This window comes from Tachyglossus aculeatus, chromosome 14 (genome assembly GCF_015852505.1).
Source record: "Tachyglossus aculeatus isolate mTacAcu1 chromosome 14, mTacAcu1.pri, whole genome shotgun sequence".
NCBI lineage: Eukaryota > Metazoa > Chordata > Mammalia > Monotremata > Tachyglossidae > Tachyglossus > Tachyglossus aculeatus.
The window spans coordinates 39,644,628-39,668,754 of NC_052079.1; the positions used below are offsets into that span (position 1 = coordinate 39,644,628).

General features: G+C 41.1%; 1 protein-coding gene across 1 annotated transcript in view; it reads left to right on the plus strand.

Annotated features, from left to right (window-relative positions):
* The window catches only part of NEDD1 (NEDD1 gamma-tubulin ring complex targeting factor), a 47,984-nt gene extending 34,846 nt beyond the window's left edge, over positions 1–13,138 (plus strand). The window contains exons 9-14 of the mRNA XM_038756778.1: positions 1,583–1,630; positions 1,831–2,033; positions 4,176–4,332; positions 6,388–6,541; positions 11,096–11,162; positions 12,132–13,138. Of these exons, the coding sequence (XP_038612706.1) occupies positions 1,583–1,630; positions 1,831–2,033; positions 4,176–4,332; positions 6,388–6,541; positions 11,096–11,162; positions 12,132–12,236 (734 nt within the window). The 3' untranslated portion in view covers positions 12,237–13,138. The remainder of the gene's footprint in view (positions 1–1,582; positions 1,631–1,830; positions 2,034–4,175; positions 4,333–6,387; positions 6,542–11,095; positions 11,163–12,131) is intronic.
* The last annotated feature ends 10,989 nt before the right edge of the window (positions 13,139–24,127 follow it).

Here is a 24,127-nt window from a genome sequence, read left to right on the forward strand (position 1 = left end):
CCTGTATATATATATATATGTTTGTACATGTTTATTACTCTATTTATTTTACTTGTACGTATCTATTCTATTTATTTTATTTTGCTAGTATGTTTGGTTTTGTTCTCCGTCTCCCCCTTTTAGACTGTGAGCCCACTGTTGGGTAGGGACTGTCTCTATATGTTGCCAGCTTGTACTTCCCAAGCGCTTAGTACGGTGCTCTGCACACAGTAAGCGCTCAATAAATACGATTGATTGATTGATTGATTTCTCCTGCATAGCTTAAATGAAAATATAGTTTGCCAACCTGTACATTACTCTTATCCCTATCTATTGAACATTATAATACGCATATCTTGATTTAGACCCCTTATGGGGACGTTTCAAATTCATAGCCCGTAGGCATGTTAGCCAGTGTCTTTTTCAGTTTTCTTTTTCCGTGATGCCTTAATTTTGTATTTACAAGTATCGCTTAAAAGTAATAGAAAAATTTCAGGTAATACCAAATATTCATTAGAATGTTGTTAAAGAGATGAAAAGTGAGCATTTTTCCTGTTGCATTATACTTGCATGTATGAGCTTGGAAATGACCACACCACTTTATTTTCACTAATATCTGAGTGCGTGCAATATATTGATCTTCTTTCAGAACCTTGATATGTCATGGTGCCAGGATTTTAGGGGATTAGAGTGAGAAGACTGACATAGTACCTGTGTATAACAGACAAACGGTACTCAAAAGCACACCTATTTTATGGCTAATTCTCAAGATTTTGCTGGGTTATTTTTAAATAGATGCCTTAGGCAAAGGCAGTTCCTTGATAGGAGGCTGTGAAAATCCTTACCCAACCTGAGCTTTGAAGGTGCGGCCAGAAGCGACTTGTATAAGTATTGGGAAGGGGAATGGGTGTTGAAAACAAGTGAGGACATGTTGAAGAAGGCAAGATTCTGGAAAAGAAGAATGAGATAGAGGGGCCTGAAAAGAGGTTTTTGTGAACAGGAGGTAAGGAATAGGTAGAATTCCAGGAGGAGAGGGACTTGGTGTATTGGCAGAGGTTATCTCATTTCTTCAAAACTAAAATAATATTTTAAACTCAGTTGCATATGGAATGAGTTGGGTGTAGACCAGGGAGCACAGGGAGTGAAGGCAACTAGAGTGTAGCTTCTGCTTTTCCTTTCTCTCACTCTGTCTCTGACTGCCCAAATAGCCACCTGGAGAGTGAAAAGTAAATAATAATAATAATAATGATAATAACTGTGGTATTGGGTAAGCACTTACTATGTACCAAGGATTGTACTAAGGGCTCGGGTAGATACAAGATTATCAGGTGGAACCCAGTCCAAGTCCCCAACGGGGTGCTCAGCCTAGTAGGAGGGAGAACAGGTATTGAATCCCCATTATACAGATGAGAAAACTGAGGTCCAGAGAAGTTAAGTGACTTGCCCGAGGCCACATGGCAAGCAAGTGGCAGAGGCAGGATTGGAACCCAAGTTCTATGACTCCCAAGCCTGGGCTCTTTTCTACTAGGTCACGGTGCTTCTGTACTAAGTACGATTAATTTATTTTATTCTCATCTACACGTTGTTTATATTTATATTGTAGATGCTGCAGTTTACAAGGCAAGCGAAGATTTTCCAAATAAAGGAGATGGTATGAGCTTTTGACTTTTTTCCCCCCTGGCAAGATTGATGCATACATGTTTTTAATAGAGATTTAAGAAAGAACAACCAAAGTTAGAGTTTTGCTTTTGCAAAATGTTGAGATCTTTTATCAGTCAGCTCTGTGGGAATTTTATGATGGGGGTCTTTTCATTTTTGTATAAATGAGTCTAAAGAAAAGCTTCATTTCAGGTCTGGATTTTCTACCCCAATTGAACACAATTTTTCCTACAAGAAAGAATCCAGGTGGAGCAAATACAACAGGGCTACATTCCAGCCCGCTTCATGTCTTTGTGGGATCGCCAATCAAGGAAGAAGACGACCAACAGGATCTAACAGCTGAGACTAAAAAAATACATTTAGGAAAACAAGACTCTAGAGAGCCTTTAAAGCAGGTACGTGTCCTCTAAGGATTTGGAATGTAATAGACACAGTTGAGGTTGGAAGTGGCCAAACGTCACATTATGTGCGGAGATTATTGTATTTTGAATCCTAGGCATCTGAACGTTTTAAAAATCAATTCTTGAGGATTTTGAGCCAACGAGGTATATTTACGTGGTCTCTCAGGTCCTCGGATCGCCATCGTATGTTTCTGCTAGCATGTTAGTTTTATAACTTTTTAGACTGTGAGCCCACTGTTGGGTAGGGACTGTCTCTATATGTTGCGAATTTGTACTTCCCAAGCGCTTAGTACAGTGCTCTGCACATAGTAAGCGCTCAATAAATACGATTGATGATGATGATGATAACTTAGGTTGTCTGTCATATGGTGTCAGCATGATATATGCTTGTTTGTATGTGTGAGTCTTGTGTGCCTCCCCTGTAGACTGTAGGCTCGCTGTGGACAGGGAACGTGTCTACTAACTCTGTTATATTGTACTCTCCTAAGCACTTAGTATAGTGCTGTGCGCACAGTAAGCACTCCATAAATTCAGTTGATAGTTACTGCAGTTTAATTGAAATGCAGTATTTAGTCTTCTAGGTTTCATCCACTGCACTGAAAAATCGGGATTAAAGAGTCATTTTAATAGAAGGCACAGAGAGGTGTTGTGAGCGGGTTGTACAGCATTCCGATGGAAGCTAGAACCCGGCCTCCGTGATGAGTGGCCAGTGCTTGATATTCTGATTCTTTTGAGGTCACTGTTAAGAAGTTGATATTCTCAAAATAAATAAAAGCCATTCATCAGCAGCTATCATAGATGATAAATGGGTAGGCTGAATATTCTTAAAGCGCTCTCGTTTTTGGTCTGGCATCAGTATTACTGACTGCACTGCTCAGGGCCTACTATACAAAGGTTTAAATGCCTCAAGGAAGGGGTTTAAAAAATGGAAATGTCTCTTGAAGTGCTCTAGAAATATATTTTTGATTGGTTAACATTATTTCTGCTTTTATTTCTGCTCGATGATATTCAGTAACAGATTGCTCTCAAGGCACTAAAATTTCATTAATCTGGGGCTAAAGTAGAAAAGACTAGTTTTAATTAGCGAAAGGTCTGACTTGCAGAAATATGAATTTAATAAAATGAAGTTTTATTACTTTATAGCCGTATTTTGTTCTCCCTGAGCATATGGGTAGTACAGAGAGAGAGAACGAGAGGGCATTCCCACCAGGAAAACTTGCAGGCTGTGCTAAATTGGTCCTGCAGACGGGAGGATGAGGGATTCTGATCTGTAGATCTACAGATCTCATCAGAGCTGGTGATGATTTCCACAGTAACGTATGACAAATGGTCTGCAGTATGACCTCAGTTGAAGAGGTCAGAGAGTCTAAATTAAGGCTTTTCAAGTTTGTGATGCTTTAAGTTTTTTATAATAGGATAAATTATGTCATACTAGACTATCAACAACGGAATGCTTTTGGTTGCTGGGTGGCTATTGCCTTAATTTTGATAAGATTTATCTTCATACTAACCTAATGTGAATCCCCTACCGTAACATGTGTCCCTTTGAAAAAAGAACAAAGATAAAATGCAGTAGGGTGCGGTCAATTTTCCCTCATGTTTTCACTATGCAATTTGGATAGAACTCTTTTGGTGAATTGTTAGTTGCTGCAGTTCAATTGAAATGCAGTATTTAGTCTTCTAGGTTTCATCCGTTGCACTGAAAAATCGAAATTAAAGAGTCATTTTAATAGAAGGCACAGAGAGGTGTTTGAGCGGGTCGTACAGCATTCCGATGGAAGCTAGAACATAACAGACATTAACATGTCCGAATATTATAAAATGCACAGATTGAAGTGGGCAGTGGGTGAGCAGTATAATGCGAAGTTTGTCGAGAACATAGTCTTTGGGTTACATTCCTTCAGTTATATTTATTGAGCGCTTACTGTGTGCAGAGCTCTGTACTAAGCGCTTGGGAGAGTACAATATAACAAACAGACACATTCCCTGCCCACAGTGAGCTTGCAGTCTAGAAGCACTGACTCTGTCTTTATCGTGAGATGGTATTTAAGACAAATGCCAATGAAAATATAGAGATTTTGCAATGAATAGCTATGCTACAATTTTCCCCCCCCCCCCCCCATTGGAAATGTGAAGCTTGTGAAATTGTTCTCACCTGGCTCTGAGTCTGGAAATCTGAGTACCTCTACACCATCTAATGCTGCCAGAAGCCCCGAGAAAAAGGAATGGCCTGCAAAGGAACTTCAGACGCAACTGATGTGTGAATCTCCAATCAATGGTACTGCTACAGCAAGTAAGTCTAGCCTGCTCTTTAGATATTTTGTGTTTTTATATGTGTGTGAGAGACTAGAAACTACGTACCATCTTTGCTCCAGACCTGGTCCAGACCCTCCCAAAAATCTCTGAAAGCCCCAGTCACCGTACACTCCTTCATAGGTCCCCATTTGAGGCTTTCTAATTGGAGCAATCACATATCCTCCGTATTCTCGGCAGTGTATGGAATGGTCTCTCATGTCGGAAATATTCTTTCTTTTCCTCTTTGCCAAACTATGGTTCTTCCCCTCTTTCGAAGCTTTATTTTTTTTTAAAGATGGAAAAGATGTTAACACACAGCTCTACTTCAGATGCATTTTGCTGAAGAAGTAAATGTTGCGAAGGATAATTAATATGTTGCCATCTTGTACTTCCCAAGTGCTTAGTACAGTGCTCTGCACACAGTAAGCGCTCAATAAATACGATTGATTGATTGATTGATTGATTAAATCAGTCCACTCTGTATTTTCATTTTTCCAGAGGTAATATGTAGAAGATGATGATCTCTTGCATACCATTACCTTTAGCATTTTGGCATCTCAATCTATGAACGAAGGCGCTGCTTCCATAGAATTTTAAATAGGACCTTCAAAGAGGACTGGCTTGAAAAGACCACTGTTTTCCCTTAATAATTTTGATGTTTAAATGCTTACTTTGGGCTGAACACTGTACTAAATGTGGTGGTAGAATCAAGATTCTCAGGTTGGACACGTTCCCTGTCCCACCTAGGGCTCACTGTCTGAAGTGAGGAGGGAAAATTGGTATTCCCCATTTTACACACGAAGAAACTGAGATGGAAAGAAATTAAGTGATTTCTCCAAGGTCACATAACAGGCAAGTGACAGATCCAGCATTAGAGCCCAGGTCCTTGGACTTTCAGGCCTGTGTTCTTTCCACTAGGTCACTCCAGAAGCTCACCACCTCAGTGTCAGTTTTGACTTCTCAGTCTTTTATCCTCCCACCTCCAGTGCTTATCTAGTGTGTGCTACAATAAGGGATGGGTTAGCTCTGTTCAAACAGAGGCTTTTTAGAAGTTTGCAGTACCAAAAGACACAATAGGAAGTAATTTCAGGAGATGGCTAGTAGCAGTTCCAACAGTACAGCGAACAACCATCTTTACTTGTGTGTAATGATATAAGGATACCAGGCTCAGAGGTCATTTCAATCATCATCATCATCAATCGTATTTATTGAGCGCTTACTGTGTGCAGAGCACTGTACTAAGCGCTTGGGAAGTACAAGTTGGCAACATATAGAGGCAGTCCCTACCCAACAGTGAGCTCACAGTCTAAAAGGGGGAGATAGAGAACAAAGCCAGACATAGTAACAAAATAAAATAAATGGAATAGATAAGATTTCAATCTCATCCACCCATCACCAGTTTTCAGTATCGGTGTAAGTCTTTGAATATGTTGAACAATATGTGTATACATATCCCTAAGCGCTTAGTACAGTGCTCTGCACACAGTAAGCGCTCAATAAATACGACTGAATGAATCCCCACACAGAAGCAAAGGTAGGCTTCTGTTTTCATCCAGGTATGTCATTCATGTATTTCCATTAGTTGGTCCCTGGAAATTTTCTTTGTTATGGTATTATTCTGATGCTTCTACTTTAAAAAGTCAATACCAAGTTGGCGATCAATACCTATGTCTCTGTTTCTGGGCACCTTTGTTATTCATTGAAAGAATAATCTCACCTGGTTTTGATTTCAGCATACTGAACTGTAGCAAACTTGTCATATTTTTCTGGCTCAAAATAAGGAAAATTCAACATAAAACCTCAAGATTAATCTCCCTGCCAAACAAAATTGTATTAGTCGGGTGGCAGTTTATAAACATAGATAAATGGTTATTAGGCGTAACGGGATAGAAAACTCCAGAATCTGTTTTCCAGGCAGTGACTTTTTCTAAATGTCACAAACTCACTACTGTCTTTGGGCTGATTTTTCAAGTATTGCCAAATCTTGTTTAAAAATGTCTATGTTCTCACTGCACAAATGTCATATTATTTTATTCTTTGTCATGCGTTTTAGATTCAAAGACAACTTCGGTCACCGCTGGAGTTGCCAGTTCCTTAACAGAAAGGATAGCAGATACTTTGGGAAATAATATGCCAAATGCACCATTGACATGTGTTCAAATCCAGTTTATTCAAAATATGATTCAAGAAACTTTGGATGATTTCAGGTAATGTAAATTCCGTTGATTATTTTTTCCCTTTCCTGATTGTTTCATCTTTGGCAGTGTAACATTAAATTCAGGAAATCCCAGTATGTGTTTTGTTTTCTATAACTTTGGGCATGAAAAAATAAAATATAGCTTTTACATGACGTCCATATATAGTAATAGTACGTAAGCACGTACTGTGTACAAACCATTCATTCAGTCGTATTTATTGAGCACTTACTGTGTGCAGAGCACTTGGAAATTACAATACAGCAAAAAACCACTGTACTAAATGCTGAGAAAGAGTACACAGTCCCTCAAAGGGCTCACAATTGGTGAAGCTCGTTTTCGGGAACATATGCTCAGCTTTTGGTAACAACCAGAAGTTGGAGTTTCGTAAAGCAAACTGTCAATGGAGGCTTGTCACCAAAATCATGCTCACTAAATTGGATAATTAGACCATTTATGATCCTTGTCTTGCCACTCAGATGACTCTTTAATTATGAGACCTGTAGATCATCAGTCAGATTTGTCTTTTGTTAGTGTAATTCAGAAATATAGACAAGCATTTAAGGAAAATATCGTCTATATGTGCTAACAGTCTCCACACTATCCACTTAATTTTTTCCATGACGGTGGGTTAATGTGAAGTTGAGAATATTGACTTTCCTAGCCGTGTCCCATCTCCTTCTGATGTCTGTGGTTTTCCCGGTCTCTGCTGTTGTCTCTGATCACATTTTGATCACTTGGTCATTTGCCTTTGACTCTTTTCCATGCCGCTGTTCCCAGTACAAGTGAATCAGCTTTTCTGACGATTCAGCTTAGACCTTTCCTTTACTGGTAGCACTGTATTGCATGGCTCTAATCTTCATCAGGGTACACAAACTCTCCTGCCACGATAAGGTGTCGATTCACAGGAGAGAAACGATGATGCTAGGGGCTCTTATCGAAGGTTGGCTGCTTCTGCCTTCATTTTAGACCTCTCCATTTCAGACCTATTTTATTCCCACAAAATTCTGTACAGCTAGAGTGACCTGATCAGGCTCACGTAGAAAACTGGATCACAGAGTCACACTGCAATAACCCTCAGGCTCATCCTGCCCAACTCTCATTCCCCTACCAATCTCACATCGTCCCGATCACCATCATCTCAAAGGTAGGAAGGGGAGTCTGTACTTGGGAAAAAGAATCTGAAGATGTGACTTCTGAGGACATCAACACTGCCTTCGGTGCCTTCTCAGGGATTTTAAAATGCCAACACAGGTAGATGCAGGTGAACCAGGCCAAAACAAACAATATCAATAAGCAGGGGTCTTCCGCAAATTGATGTGAAAGAAAAGAGTGAAGATGCCCGGCTTCCAACATATTTTCAAAGAAATGTGACATTATCAACAAAAACAGTTGTTCATGTCATTTGGCTTAGGTGAGAGCCAGTGGAAACTACCTCTCTGGGTCAAATACTATACGAATTTCTCCTGTGACCTCCTGAAATCAGACCTCTTCCGTGAGGCACTGAAGACATTGATATTGTCCTTGGAAGTCACCCCTACACTACGTACTTGGTTTCATTTAGCGCTTCTGAACACATTCATTTATGGTCTCTCCCAGTTCAGTCCATATTCCCCTGTCCATTTTTCCATTCTCTTTATCCCATCTGGAAATAATTTTGGTCCTGTCTCCCTGTTGGATTGTACACTCTCTGAGGGTAGGGAATATATCTTTCATCTCTCCTATGCACTTGTTACAGTACTTTTCATACCACCACATGAATTAACTACAATTCATTGCTGGACAAAACCGGTGTCCAATTTGGTAAAGTAGCAGCTCACTTTATTAAAGTATTATTTATTGAACACTTATTTTATACAGAGTACTGTGTAAACCCTTGGGAGAGTACAGTATAACAGGGTTCGGAGACACGTTCCACAAGGAAGTTACAGTCTAGAGGACCTTTAGCGAGCCTCAACTTCTGAACGTGCCAAATTACAGTATTCGCAAAGTACGCAGCCTGGCCGCTCTAAGGATGTTTACCCGACACTTGCCCCATGCATCTGCCTGTTCTTCCGTTCACTCAGTCGTATTTATTGAGTGCTTACTGTATGCAAAGCACCATACTAAGTACTTGAGAGAATACAATACAACAAAAAGCACAGTCCCTGTCCACAACGAGGGCACAAGTAGACTTGTCTTTTCGCCTACCTCAGACAACCCATCCAGATAGTTCCTTTAGGCTGTACAGTCAGATATAATTGATCAAGTGACAAGACCTATACCTATGTATTTTTGGGAGAAGGAGACTATTTACCTGAAACCTTGCTTGTCCAAAGTCATGTAACATTGTCTCATCACATCACATCCTTTTTCCCGGGAACCGCTGAGATTGATAGTAAAGAGGAAGCAGAGACTTAAATAGAAGGAGTTGAAGACAAAAAGTAATGTAATTGAAAGGAAGACGAAATCAAAAGGGAAAGCAGCATAGAAATGAAGGCAAGCAAGGCAGGAGATTTGAAAAGAATGGGGGAAAATAGAAGCAAGAAGATTTGAGGGAAATAAGGAAAAAATTGCTTTTTGGCCATAGGCAAATAGGTTCCATAACATGCATTCTCATCGGCTTCTTTGAATAAACTCATAGTAGTTTTGGAGCTGCCTGTGTAAATTCATTAGATTCACGGCCTTAGAGTAGAAGGACGTATGTATGACCCTCTGTTCCTTATGTATTCAATTTTGAAAGAATTTCTTTACCATGTTCCTAAAATAATTTTTAGATGCTTGGGTGGAAGATGCTTTTAAATTGTAATAACTCCTAACTGGTAACTTACTGTTCTTCTGTCGGTATATTTTGATCAAACCCATAGTCAGACAGATAATGCACTGTTGGATCAATATTGTAGTTTATACGTTCCTCGAGGGTAGAAATCGTCTCCTCCTCTTTATTGCATGCTCCGAAGTATGGAGTAAAGTGTAAAGTACGCCGCATCCATTGGTGTTCAGTGGAGGTAGTCTCCCGGTAGGAATGAGAGCTGAGCCTTGGTTCTGAGGTTTCATGATCAAGAACCCATGCAGAGGAATTGATTATAATGCTGGTCGTTTGCTCTGACTCCTGCAACAATCAATCAATCGATCAATCGTATTTATTGAGCGCTTACTGTGTGCAGAGCACTGTACTAAGTGCTTGGGAAGTACAAGTTGGCAGCATATAGAGACAGTCCCTACCCAACAGTGGGCTCACAGTCTAGAAGGGGGAGACAGAGAACAAAACCAAACATACTAACAAAATAAAATAAATAGAATAGATATCATCAATCATCAATCGTATTTATTGAGTGCTTACTATGTGCAGAGCACTGTACTAAGTGCTTGGGAAGTACAAATTGGCAACATATAGAGACAGTCCCTACCCAACAGTGGGCTCACAGTCTAAAAGGGGGACAGAGAACAAAACCAAACGTACTAACAAAATAAAATAAATAGAATAGATATGTACAAGTAAAATAAATAAATAAATAGAGTAATAAATCTGTACAAACATATATACATATATACAGGTGCTGTGGGGAAGGGAAGAAGGTAAGATGGGGGGGATGGAGAGGGGGACGAGGGGGAGAGGAAGGAAGGGGCTCGGTCTGGGAAGGCCTCCTGGAGGAGGTGAGCTCTCAGTAGGGCCTTGAAGGGAGGAAGAGAGCTAGCTTGGCGGATGGGCAGAGAGAGGCCATTCCAGGCCAGGGGGATGATGTGGGCCGGGGGTCAATGGCGGGACAGGCAAGCGAGTAGGTGCACCAGGCTGCTGCTCATTTTTTAATTTTCTTCATCGTATGTAAGTTCTCACTACGTGCCAGGCACTGCAAGAAGCAGCAAGTCAGGTTGGACAGTGCCCATATTCTACATGAGTCTCACAGTCTTCATCCCCATTTTACAGATGAGGTAACAGGCACAGTGAAGTGAAGGGACTTGCCCGAGGTCACACAGCAGACAAGTAGCAGATCCAGGATCAGAGCCCAGGGCCCCCCTGATAGGGCCGTGCTCTCTCTACTAGGCCACGTTGCTTCTCGTTGCCAAGTGCATGTGTGACTAGATAGAACTGGAACTAGAACCCAGATCCCCAGGTTCCCAGCAAGGCTAGGTGCTCAGGTAAGCATTCCTGCTGCTGATTTTTTTATTTTCAGAGCGCTGAAAAGAAGCTCTCAGCAGTTGCTTTGATACCTCCCTACCTCTGTCTCCCCCTTCTAGACTGTGAGCCCACTGTCGGGTAGAGACTGTCTCTATGTGTTGCCGACTTGTACTTCCCAAGCGCTTAGTACAGTGCTCTGCACACAGTAAGCGCTCAATAAATATGATTGATTGATTACACCCCATGGATCCGAAAAACCTAGCTGTAGGTGGGAAGTACTGTTTGTCTCGTGGTTGTCTAATTGATTGAGGTATCATCTAGGGCACACTGAGGTAAGGTTTGTAAAATCTGTCTCATCAAGCCAATGCCAAAAAAAAAATGGCATTAGAGAAGAGGTCAGGGGAACCCTATTTTGATTAGAAGTAATTAAATTGTTGACTGATGATCTGTATCATTTGTTTTTCTAGAGAAGCCTGCCATCGTGACATTGTGAATTTGCAAGTGGAGATGATTAAACAGTTCCATATGCAGTTGGTACGTAGCATAATGAATGTGCACAAATGAACGTTGAACTGTTGAATATCAGCCAAAGGTGACTCCGTCTATTTTACTGAACCTCTGGAAACCTATCTCCTAAGTCTCGTTGATATATTTTCCTCTAGGCTGGTGGCAGAGCGCTGGAGTAGCATATGAATGGTTGGATTACAGTTACCAACTCTCCGTTTCATCTTTTATATATGAGAGATTATGGATTTACATTCTGCCTTGAATAGCTGAACAGCCCAGTTACACCGCTGTTTTTAACAAATCCATTACTTAGAGACAATGTGCATGGAGCAGACTCCATAAATATATTTGTGGTAAAATACAATAATACTTGTGCATGGATATGCAGTTTATAAAAGGAAACTTCATTTCCATTATATGAATGAAGAACAGTTGGAAAGAAGCAGTGGGGCTCAGTGGAACGAGCACGGGCTTGGGAGTAAGAGGTCTTGGGTTCTAATTCCAGCTCCATCACGTGTCTGCTGTGTGACCTTGGGCGGGTCACTTCACTTCTCTGTGCCCCAGTTGCCTCATCTGTAAAATGGGGATTAAGACTGTGAGCCCCATGTGGGACAACCTGATTACTTTATGTCTAAATACGATTGATGATGATGATGATGTTTACCCCAGCGCTTAAAACAGTGCTTGGCACATAGTAAGCGCTTAATAAATGCCACCATTATTATTATTATAGTGTACAACAAAGAGATATCATCATCAATCGTATTTATTGAGCGCTTACTGTGTGCAGAGCACTGTACTAAGCGCTTGGGAAGTACAAATTGGCAACATATAGAGACAGTCCCTACCCAACAGTGGGCTCACAGTCCACAGATATGAGTAACTGTTTAAAGGAACAGGTTTAGATGATCAAATTTGTCGGATGAGAATACGTAAAACAGCGTGGGCTAAATAAACTTAACTGTTCGTCATGGGCAATTTTCCTTTTTCTTCCAGAATGAGATGCATTCTTTACTGGAAAGGTATTCAGTCAATGAAGGCTTAGTAGCTGAAATTGAAAGGCTTCGAGAAGAGAACAAAAAACTGCGGACCCATTTCTGAAATACAGATGGGGAGACACATTTTGCAGCTCTTACTTACGGTTTGTTCTTTGGAAGGCAACTAGTAGCGCAGAAGCTTACAGACGCAGTATTGTTTCCCTGATTTTTGTGGAGCTTTTAAAAGAAGAGGTAAATGAGGAATGCGAAACTAACCGTAGGGTATTAATCAATTTTACAGTGTGCAGTAACTGCCCGTACAAAAGTGGTTGTATTTTTTATGGCAGAAAGAGTAGGAAAGTATATCTTTGCCTGTTAGGAAAGCCAACAGAATGACTATCATTCCAGAGCTTAAGATATACACTAAGTGCCTTTTTTCATACGAAAAGGAAATTGCTCAGAAAAGTATATTTTATGTAGGAAATTTTATTCTACCATTAACAGGCTCTATTTTTGATTGACAAATTGCTCTCTATATTTTGCTTGGGGTTAAAAGAGTTTTTGTATGTCATATTTTTCGGAATAAAACATTTTAATATGACATTTAAGAGTTCTAAGCAATCGACCAGGAAATTTAGGGTTGATTAGTAATTAGTTTGTTAATGTGATAGTTAAGCATGACCGTTATTCATTACTACGTGTATCTTGGAAAACTGAGTTTGGATTTATGGAATTATACAGATGACATTCTAATTTAATTGTGTTTGTTGTGGAAGTACTGTACAATTGGAAAAAACAATTCCCTCTGGTTATAATTTGTATTTTTGCTTCTGAAGATTACCTTGCTTTCAAAAGCAAAACAAGTGAGAGTCCTTGGGTGTTTTTTTTTTTTTTTGGCTGAACTCTAAATTATCTGTGATTAGTGGCATTATGAGATGTGCATGTAATGAAAATTTGATTTGTAATCCAAAAAATTCATCATGAACACTCATACTGCACCATTAAAATATTTTCCATTTTCCCCAAGATGGAAATGTTTTATATTACTCTAATTTTACCATTTCTAGCTTTCAGTAATTTTGGTTGTATACTGTGAACTTAATAACCGGCCCTGCAGTTTTACTCTCACACTAAACATTTTTGGCAGACTTAAATGTCAGATAAATGCAAATATTTCCAAGATTAGTAGACATGCCTCTTCAGTGGTAGCAAGTGAGAACTGGAGACTCTTGCTGAAGTTTGTTACAAACTGTTGTTCCAAAGATCTTAAACTGTACAATTGATGTGCAGTTTTCTGGTTGACTCTGAATTCTGACTTCATATTGATAGTTGCTTAAAATAATAGAGAAAGCAAATGTATTTAGCTCATGAAATATAGCCATACAGAGAAAAGTAGCTGACGTTACGTCATTGAACTTTAAGGAACTGTTTTCGTCATGGACACAACACTGTGCTAATGTTTTTTTTGAACTAAAAAGTGGAAAAAAAAGGCCCAGTAGAATTTAGACGATGGCTGTATAGTGAAGCATAAAGGGGAGTGCTAATTGCTCTTTTTCCCAGACTAATTATTAAAGTATTACTTGTTACAACAATATCAGTTTACTGTTGTCCCATTTCAAACGATGAACAGAACTGGAATGCTAACATACAGTATAATTTCTATATGCTGAGTCTAAAGGAGCTTTTTGTGCACCCTCTTCTTCCATAACCTGAGTTGTGTTCTTGCACAAGCGTGCAAAAAGGAGAATTTGAATTGTATTATTCTGCGTGTCCTGAATTGTGCACATGCAAAGGTGCACGATCCCTTCTGTTAACATACGTCTCAGTTTCTAGGCAGGTTCACGTTGTTGGATGTTCTCTAGGCGTGCCCCCGTGCTAGTCGACCGCAAAGTGAAAACACGTTTTATGGCAGAATGTGAAGCAGCATGGCCTAGTGTAGAGAACATGGGCATAGGGGTCAGGATCTGGGTTCTAATTTGTATTGCACTCGCCCAAGAGCTTAGTACAGTGCTCTGCTCACAGTAAGCGCTCAGTGAATATAATTGAATGAATGAATACCTCCATCTTTTGTCCACTGTGTGACCTTGAGCAACTTCTCTGTGCCCTAGACTGTAATGGCCATTTGGCAAATTGTGTCCAACATGATTATTTTGTCTCTAATGCAGCACTTAGTACAGTGCATGGCACATCGTAGGTACTTAACAAACACCGTCCAACAACAACAGAAAAGCTTGTACTCCTGTTTTCCGTTTTTCTTTCTCTTTAATTCTTCTTTCCTTTCCTTTTCTCTATCTTCCCTCCCCCCCCCCCCTTTTTTTTTAACATATACACACCCAAGAATTCTGCACAGGGCAGAGCACCTGCCAGTATTCCCAAATTTTAAAAGTTTCCTTTGTGTGACGGGGATTTCTGTTCCAGTGGCAACAGTTTGGACCCGTATTCACTTTGAAAAGGAAAAGTTTAGCCCCTCTTCCTTACCATTTTTTCTCCCCATCACGTGTTTTACAGTTGGTTACATGATCATTTGATATTGCCTGAACCTGGGCTGACCTGGCCCCGTAGGCTTGGGACTCAAGGGCCAGACCCACCCCAAATCAGCAGGTACCTACAGAAATCCACAAGCCTGTGGTTTGTTGGGTTTTTTTTGAGCAGCTATTGATGCCAGATAGTGCTTCAGGTTTGGAGACATTAAACCAGATTTTATTCCTATTTCCCCCATAAGAACACCCCGTTTGGAATGTAAGTTAAGCTCTGCCAAATAGCATGGGGAAACGTTGATAGAAATATATAGAAATCACCTGTGGTCTTATTTATGACTGTTGCATCCCATGTGCCTGACCTTGCAGGGTCCTAAAAATACAGAAGAATCAATGTCATTATGTTTATAAATATGTGTGATATCCCCACTGGGTGTCAAAATATTGTACAAGCATTAACTTTATCTCTTCGAAACAGTCAACAAAGGGGAGTAACAGTTTCATCCCCACATGAGACCAAAGGAGGCTTAAAGAGGTGCTTACTGATCAGAGGTCCGCAGTCAAGCATTACCATTATCTCGAGTATTGTGTGCTTTAGCTTGATCTGTTTAAATATTAATAATAATTAAATCCAGATAATAAAGATAGGAAGATAGTCCCAGCATCATCATCATTGTCAACATCATTGGAGAAGCAGCGTGGCTTAGTGGAAAGAGCACGGGTTTGGGAGTCAGAAGTCGTGGCTTCTAATCCCGACTCTGCCACCTGTCAGCTGTGTGACTTTGGGCTCTGTGCCTCAGTTACCTCATCTGTAAAATGGGGATTAAGACCGTGAGCCCCACATGGGACAACCTGCTTACCTTGTATCTCCCCCAGCGCTTAGAACAGTGCGAAACACATAGTAAGTGCTTAACAAATACCATTACTATTAGTAGTAATAGTCATAGTAACATGAACAGTGTTTGAGTTGTCATCGTGCACAGAGCACTAAATTAAGTGCTTGGATGTACAGAAGATAATATGGTACAATCCTTGCTCTTTCATTATAATTGGGAAGACCTGCAGACATACAAAAAGTAAGAGTGTGACATATGATATAAAAAACCTTAGTGAATCGGGACTGTCTCTATATGTTGCCCCCTCCTACCTCACCTCCCTTCTCTCCTCCAGCCCAGCCCGCACCCTCCGCTCCTCCGCCGCTAATCTCCTCACCGTACCTCGTTCTCGCCTGTCCCGCCATCGATCCCCGGCCCACATCATCCCCCGGGCCTGGAATGCCCTCCCTCTGCCCATCCGCCAAGCTAGCTCTCTTCCTCCCTTCAAGGCCCTACTGAGAGCTCACCTCCTCCAGGAGGCCTTCCCAGACTGAGCCCCTTCCTTCCTCTCCCCCTCATCCCCCTCTCCATCCCCTCCATCTTACCTCCTTCCCTTCCCCACAGCACCTGTATATATGTATATATGTTTGTACATATTTATTACTCTATTTCACTTGTACATATCTATTCTATTTATTTTATTTTGTTAGTATGTTTGGTTTTGTTCTCGGTCTCCCCCTTTTAGACTGTGAGCCCACTGTTGGGTAGGGACTGTCTCTATATGTTGCCAATTTGTACTTCCCAAGCACTTAGTACAGTGCTCTGCACATAGTAAGCGCTCAATAAATACAATTGATGATGATGATGTTGACTTGTACTTCCCAAGTGCTTAGTACAGTGCTCTGCACACAGTAAGCACTCAATAAATATGATTGATTGAATGAATTAACTGTAAATACATGAGGTGGCAAGACTAGGATCTGTCTGCCCTTTCCTGGGTCCCCACTGTTTTCATCTTTCTGGCTGGAGGAGCATCACCCTCTTAAGCAGATAAGACGATGGTGAGTGAGGGTGAGTATTTATGTGGAAAAAGGTCAAGCTAGTTTTATCCTGTGGCTCTGTGGTAATCTTCTTTAGCAATAATAATAATAATAATAGAAGACGATGGTGAGTGAAGGTGAGTATTTGTGGAAAAAGGTCAAGCTAGTTTTATCCTATGGCTCTGTGGTAATCTTCCTTAATAATAATAATAATAATAATGATAGTAGTGGTACTTAAGTGCTTACTATGTGCCCAGCAGGGCACTAAGCACTGGGGTAGATATAAGATGATCAGGTCCCAGGTTGGGCTCTCAGCTTAAGTAGGTGGAAGAGCAGGTATTGAACCCCCATTTGCAGATGAAGGAACTGTGGCACAGAGAAATGAAGCAACTCATCCAAGGCCCCCCACACACAGCAGAGAAGTGGCGTAGCTGGGATTAGAACCCAGGTCCCTCGATTCCCAGACCCATGCCGTCTCCACTAGGCCACACGGTGTGGATCTCCAATTTGACACCAGCCCAGGGGCCTCCAAGTCTGTCTAAAATTGAGAGTAGACTCCGGGTTGCAGTACATTGTGTTTTCTCCTTTAAGCACGTGCTCGGGTATTTAGGGGAAAAGAATAAAGATCAACTTTCCATCTACCGAACAGGAATTCCTGAAAAACCCCAATAAACCAACACTCAGAAGGCTAGCAGAGTAAATGTCAATGTGGGCTCTCTTGAAGCGTAAAGAAGTTATGCTTTTAACAATGACTCTGCTGAAGAAGGGCATTATTATTGTTCATCTCCCCTGTTGTCTTCCAAATCATGTCTGCTTGGTTTATTGGTAAAAGCAATTTAAAATTACTGTTGGGGCTCCAGAAGAGTAAACTATTTGCTGCTTCATCGATGAGACTACCATTTAAATTCTGATGAATTAAATATTTTCCATATACCAACCAGGTTGAGTGGAAGTCAGAAAAATGTCTATATGATTTTGAAGCAACATATTTGACCTGAAAAATGAAGCAATCATTATTTTTACTTGTATCCATTGCATACATCAAATCCTGATGTAGATTAATTTTAGAATTTGTGCTTTTATAATGCAGGAAATAACAAAAACAATGTTTACCACTATTATACGTACACCCAGAACTTATAAAGGCAAAAAAAAAAGTTTGGCAAGCAAAAATTAGTCCAGTGTACTGGAGAGTACTTGGCTCTCGATCCTTGCAAATTTCAAAAAATATCAAGCTTGGGATGAGTTGAATCCCTTGAATGTAGGAATGTGACTAATTTGGGTCCAACTTTGTAGCAGCATGGAGTAATGGGTAGAACATGGGCCTGAGAGTCAGAAGGTCGTGGGTTCTAATCCTGGCTCTTCCACATGTCTGCTATGTGACCTTGGGCAAGTCACGTAACTTCTCTGTGCCTCAGTTACCTCATCCATAAAAAAAAATGGGGATTAAGAGTGTGAGCCCCATGTGGGACAGGGACCGTGACTAACCTGATTAACTTGTACTTCGCTAGTGCTTAAAACAGTGCTAGGCACATAGTAAATGCTTAACAAGTACCATAACTATTATTATTATTATTCAGGGGGAAAAAATAGGGCATCATCATAATGTGTTGCTTAGTGGAAAGACCATGGACTTGGGAGTCAGAGGGCCTGGGTTCGAATCATAGCTCTGTCACTTGTCTGCGTGTGACCTTGGGCAAATCACTTCCTCCTCTGTGCCTCAGCTATTTCATGTGTAAAATGGGGCTTGATACTGTGAGCCCTGTGTGGGACAGGGATTATGTCTGACCCAAATTTTTTTGTATCTACCCCAGGGCTTAGTAATATGCCTGGCGTATGGTAAACGCGTAACTGATCCCATTATTATTATTTTTATTATTATTATTTTGTGCCAAGCATTGTTATTAAGCACTGGGGTAAGTCCCATGTGAACACAGCATTGTATATGCATGGCTGTAGCTCACAAGGGCCTTTTTTGCAGGGGCATTTCATGCTGTATATAGAGAAGGGCCATCACATTTGCTCGGAAGGCTGGTCCCCCCTACTCTGGTTTAACCTGGCTTCATGCACAGCATTACTGGATTAACCGTCAGCCCTCCTTCAATGGCAGGAACTGTGGCAGTTCTAGAGATTGGCCCAAAATAAGAAGTAATATTAAACTGTTGCTCTTAGCCATACTTCAAGGATCCTTTTATCAACTGCTGTTGTATACTGTGTTGTAGTGGAAAACATTCATGGCAGATTTTACTCATCAGTCCTGGAGCTGTGACCACGGGAAACTGAGTATAGGCATCAGAGGCCTTAGTAGGTGGTCAGCTTTGATTTGGGGGAAATTTCCCTTGCTCAAGGGGAATTCCCTTGAATTCTCTTGCTCTCGAGAGATATTGGGAATGAATTTTTAGGTCACATGGACAGGGGAAGCTGGATTTAACTTCCCAGATTGTAAGATCAGGCATCAGTCCAATATTATGGGCAAAAGGTGAGTCTAGCAGCAGCTGTAGCAGATGTTAAAGGAAGCCAGCCTTTGTCCAGTCCTACAAGCCAGCCCCAAATCCTGGGGATTGAAATTTAGCTATGCTTTACTACAAACACATTTTTTTGCAGAGGCAGCGTCTTTCCTTATTTGATTTAAGGCCATGTCATCACAAACATGATAATGTAAATCTTCTTCTCCTAATCTATTTTGGCCCATAAGATGGATAATTAGTATTATAAGTAGCTCAGATCCAAATAATGAATTTGATAAGTAGCTGCCATCTATATATCCTGGTTAATGAAACCCAGAGCAACTTTTCAGATAGAGTCTTTCTTTAAATTTCATCATTCTCCTTTACCCAGTGAGAAAGGCCCACAGAATTCCCATTTGGGTTTTCAAGAAGAAAAGCAGTGGGCCTTGGAAAATGCAGACAGCTTCTTGGAGTATGTAATAAAGAAAAATTAAGGCAAGATTCTGTTGGTAAACTGAATAGAGAAGCCATATTGTGGGTTAGTGAATCTGAAAGTTGTTCCTTTAATGTGTTTTAGTGCAGGTTCAACATTAAAGTGAGAGAAAGAAGGAAGTAGTGTGCTTCTCTGGGGTGAGGACATTGAATAGCTAGGAGTGGTAGAAGTAGAACAGCCTGCTGAGGCTATGGCTGCCAGTGGTGAAAGTTTTTGACTGAAGAGCCTCATAGGATATGTTGAAAGGTGGACAGGCCAGGCAGAATCCTGAAAATGTTTGGCAAATGGGATCTGAAATTTCCAATTCAGGTCTGTTATCTGGTAGAGATGAAATTCCCTGGCATTCATCGCTTAATTGTTCTCTGGGAAAAGGGCAGTCAGCTTCTCCCGAACAAGCACCTTCCCCCTTTCCCTTGCCCTCCCCAGCCCCATTCTGAGCAGTTTGCAACACCATTTGAACGTACGCAACTGTGAACGCTTACTGACCGTCGAGTTCTTAATTTGCTTCAAACTTGGACAGTCCAAGGAACTGACAAACATAGTCTTTTTTGAATTATCAGTATTATTATCATTGTTCATTCATTCATTCAATCGTATTTATTGAGCGCTTACTGTGTGCAGAGCATTGTACTAAGCGCTTGGAAAGTAAAAGTTGGCAACATATAGAGACGGTCCCTACCCAGCAGTTGGGCTCAGAAGGGGGAGACAGAGAACAAAACAAAGCATATTAACAAAATAAATAGAATAAATATGTACAAATATTGTTTTCTTCAGTGTTTACTCTGTGTTAAGCACTCTTCTAAGCCCTGGGGTAGATGCAAGTTATTCGGGTCAGACACGGTCCCTCTCCCACGTGGACTCACAGTCTAAGTAGAAGGGAAAACAGGCATCGAATCCCCATTTTATAGATGAAGAAATTAAGGCACAGAGAAGTTAAGTGACTTGCCCAACGTCTCTCAGCAGGCAACTGGTAGAGCTGGTATTGGAACCCAGGTCTTCGGACTCCTAGTCCCATGCTCTTTTTACCAGGTGATGTCTTAGAATTGAGTATTTGGCGAATTTCAAAGTTGGAAAGACAACCTGAGGAAACTCAGCGTCCCATCTTTCAGGGTAACTTGGACTGGATGGCAGGTGTAATTTAGCTAAAATGCTGTTAGGCCCTGAAATTGCCGTTATCTCCTGATGTGTGCCTTATACAGCTCCTCTACCTATCATTTGTTAAACCATGGATATATAGTCTGTATATCAATCAATCGTATTTATTGAGCACTTACTGTGTGTAGAGCACTGTACTAAGCGCTTGGGAAGTACAAGCTGGCAACATATAGAGACAGTCCCTACCCAACAGTGGGCTCACAGTCTAGAAGGGGGAGACAGAGAACAAAACCAAACATACTAACAAAATAAATAGGATAGGTACAAGTAAAATAAATAAATGCATATATATTTTAAAATATATTTAAATACTGTGTGTAACGACAAATTCTGGACTGGGATGTTTTACTGTGGTTTCCTTGAACTTTTTCGTTGAAAATTCTCCACTTCCATTCATTACGAGGAATGCTGAATTAGAGGTCTGTCTTCTTTAAGAAGGGAACTCAGAACATTATCTTCTTTTAGAGATGATCTCTGCTCCTACCTATTTCTCTTTCCCTTCCCTTTCCCAATTACTTCTATAATGCAGGTATAAAATGAAGGCAATATTAGTGTCTTCTAATAAATAGGGAGACAGCCCAAATCACCGCAAATGGAATTCATAATAAGTTCTTAGTTCATTTGCAATAAACCTAATAAGGTGGGTTATATTTCCTCTAGTCACTGATAGGCATTCACTAGCATAATCCCAACAGAGTAGCAAAAAACTCATCTGAAAAGATTAACGTAACGGCTGTAGTGGTAGAAATATAGGTAGGAAGAGCACCCCTGCCTTCTGTAGACAGGATCCCAGGGCTAGGAAGGCCTAGGGAGACATCATCATCAATCGTATTTATTGAGCGCTTACTGTGTGCAGAGCACTGTACTAAGCGCTTGGGAAGTACAAATTGGCAACATATAGAGACAGTCCCTACCCAACAGTGGGCTCACAGTCTAAAATACCTGCGAGACAGCGTTCGGAAGAAATTCCTCTTGGCTTTGGGGACTACATGGAGGTTGAAAATCATTAGAAAATATTCCAGTTAGAGTCAGGTTAGGCCAGGCTTCTATTCATTTAGTTGCAACAAAAGGTCAGTGGCTGTTTGGGAGCCAAAGAACAAGAACTGAGGATGAGCCCATCCTTGTATTTCCCGCTGGTTCCCGTTCCCTGGGTGACGCAGCACCAAGGCCCTCAAGTCCTATTTGTTCGTGCGCCGGATTGGCACGTCACATGCGGCCCCTGTCTGGTGGTGTTTTCCTTAGCCTCTCATTATACACCAAGCTCCTTCATCATCGGCTTCGGCTCATCCAGCGGACACTCTGTGGCCGAAGAAGTCTTCAGCAAGAGTAGGTTTTGGGTTTCAAGGCTATGGGCTGCACCCAGCAATTCATTGCTGTCGGGGTTTGCTGATAATTTGGGGCCTCGAGGCTGAGGGCTACAGCCAGCAATTTATTGCTATTAGGGTCTGCTAATAATTTGGGGCCCCAGAACCACTGGTGGTGGTGATTGGTTGATTGGCTGTCGCTAAGGATGCTGATAAGGTAGATCGGGGCCTTGCCAGTCACCGATTTCCTGGGGGGGACTCAGCACAACTAATAAGTGTACATATTTAGTGACAGTAATGCATACACAAAAGCTAATCAGTAGACATATTCAGTGACAGTAATATTAATAATAATAGTGATGGTATTTGCTAAGCGCCTATATACATGAGCAGGGTTAAGGCTTGACCAGAAAATACTAGTGGTGCTCCTAGAGGAAAATAGAACGATGGTCTCTTATTTCCTCTCCTAGCTGGCTCCCTTCTGCATCACCTGTGGACTTCGATCTGTACTCCTTAATCAATCAATCGTATTTATTGAGCGTTTACTGTGTGCAGAGCATTGTACTAAGCGCTTGGGAAGTACAAGTTGGCAACATATAGAGTCGGTCCCTACCCAACAGTGGGCACTTGATACCCTCACCCCTACAGCACTTACTTACATATCCTTATCCACTACAATTTCCCCTATCTGTAATTTATTTTAATGCCTGTCTCCAGCTCTAGACTAGAAGGTCCTTGTAGGCATTGATCATGTCCACCCACACTATTGTACCTTACTTCCCAAGCACTTAGAACATTGCTCTACATTGTTTATTCTCCTCTCCCATGGCCCACAGCACTTATGTACATATCTATAATTTATTTATATGAATGTCTGTATCCCCCTCTAGACTCTAAGCTCACTGTTTTCAGGGAACATGTCTCCCTACTCTGTTATATGTACTCTCCCAAGCACTTGGTACAGTGCACTGCATGCAGTAAATGCGCAATAAATATTGATTGATACACACACTATGTGATCAATAAATACCATTGATTGATTCAAAAGACTATCACCATTGTAATTAGTTCCTTGTGGGCAGGAATCGTGGCTACCAACTTTACTTTGTACTCTAGCAAGAGCTTAGTACAGTGCTCTGCACAGAGTAAGTGCTCAATAAAATCCCTGAATTGATCAATTGAAAAAGCGAAGTCCTGAATCACCTAAGGAAGTTTTCCTTTAGCTCTACAAACTTAAGTAAACTCACCCCTGGCAAAGCAAATCCACACCACTACTCAGGCCAAGAATTCTTCACATTAGTTGCTACTAACACACAATGTTTTGAATTTCTTGGGCTCCTAATGTAAGTGGTAGACCCACTTCCATTTGAGAGCTTTAAGGATCCCCAAGGAGGAGAAAAAGGTAAGCACTGCAATCCTCCCTCGGTCTGTTTATATAGCTGGTTGGCTTGAAGAGATCAACATTTTTGATGAAAAATATGCATGATGCAACTGGTGCTTTTAAACTCTCAGTTTATCGGCCGTTTCCTCACTCATCCGTCGTGGAGGTGTGTGACTTAGATCCGGGATTTCCAATTAAATGGGATTCTGTTTGAAAATACTAAATTCAAACAACAGTAAGGTGGCTGGTGCCTGTAAATATGAGACGTGCATTTGAAATATTCATTTTTCTGGTTGCAACCTGCATTATGTAAAATAATAAAATTGCTTTTGCTACATATCAGCTCCTCAGCGCCGGAAATACTGAGATGGCTGGAATTTCATGTGAACGGCCAAGATTCCTGCTGGGTAGATAGTGCTGGCTGGGGCTCTTTGGCTAGGGGTTGGAATGCTTCTTGGAAAAAGTATCGAGGAGGACTGCCTCGTTGCCTTTCAGTCCATAGCTAGGAACAGCCCTCTCTCAGCCGAGCTTGGACAGTTGCTACTGTTTGAATGACTTACTGAAGGAGGAAGATGCTGGAAGCATTGAGGGTGTGAGACTGGTCCACATACAGGTAAGGTTGGAATAAATTCTTTTCATATGGGGATGTAGCAGCAGGGAAATATGGACAAAGATTAGATGGCCTTCGTGAAGACTGGCAGTTGGGAGGGAGGAGAATCAAAGATGCCTTTTCAAGGGTTTAAGTCAGTACAGCGTGAAGGGACTGTGTCACCGATGGCAGTGGCTCACTTAGAAAAGGAGCGGGGTCTCGCTAAGGAGTATAAACTGGCCAACTGCCTAACTATAACGGAACATCTTTCATGGATACTAATTGCTCCAATTGCTCTCCGTTCTTCGTTTTGC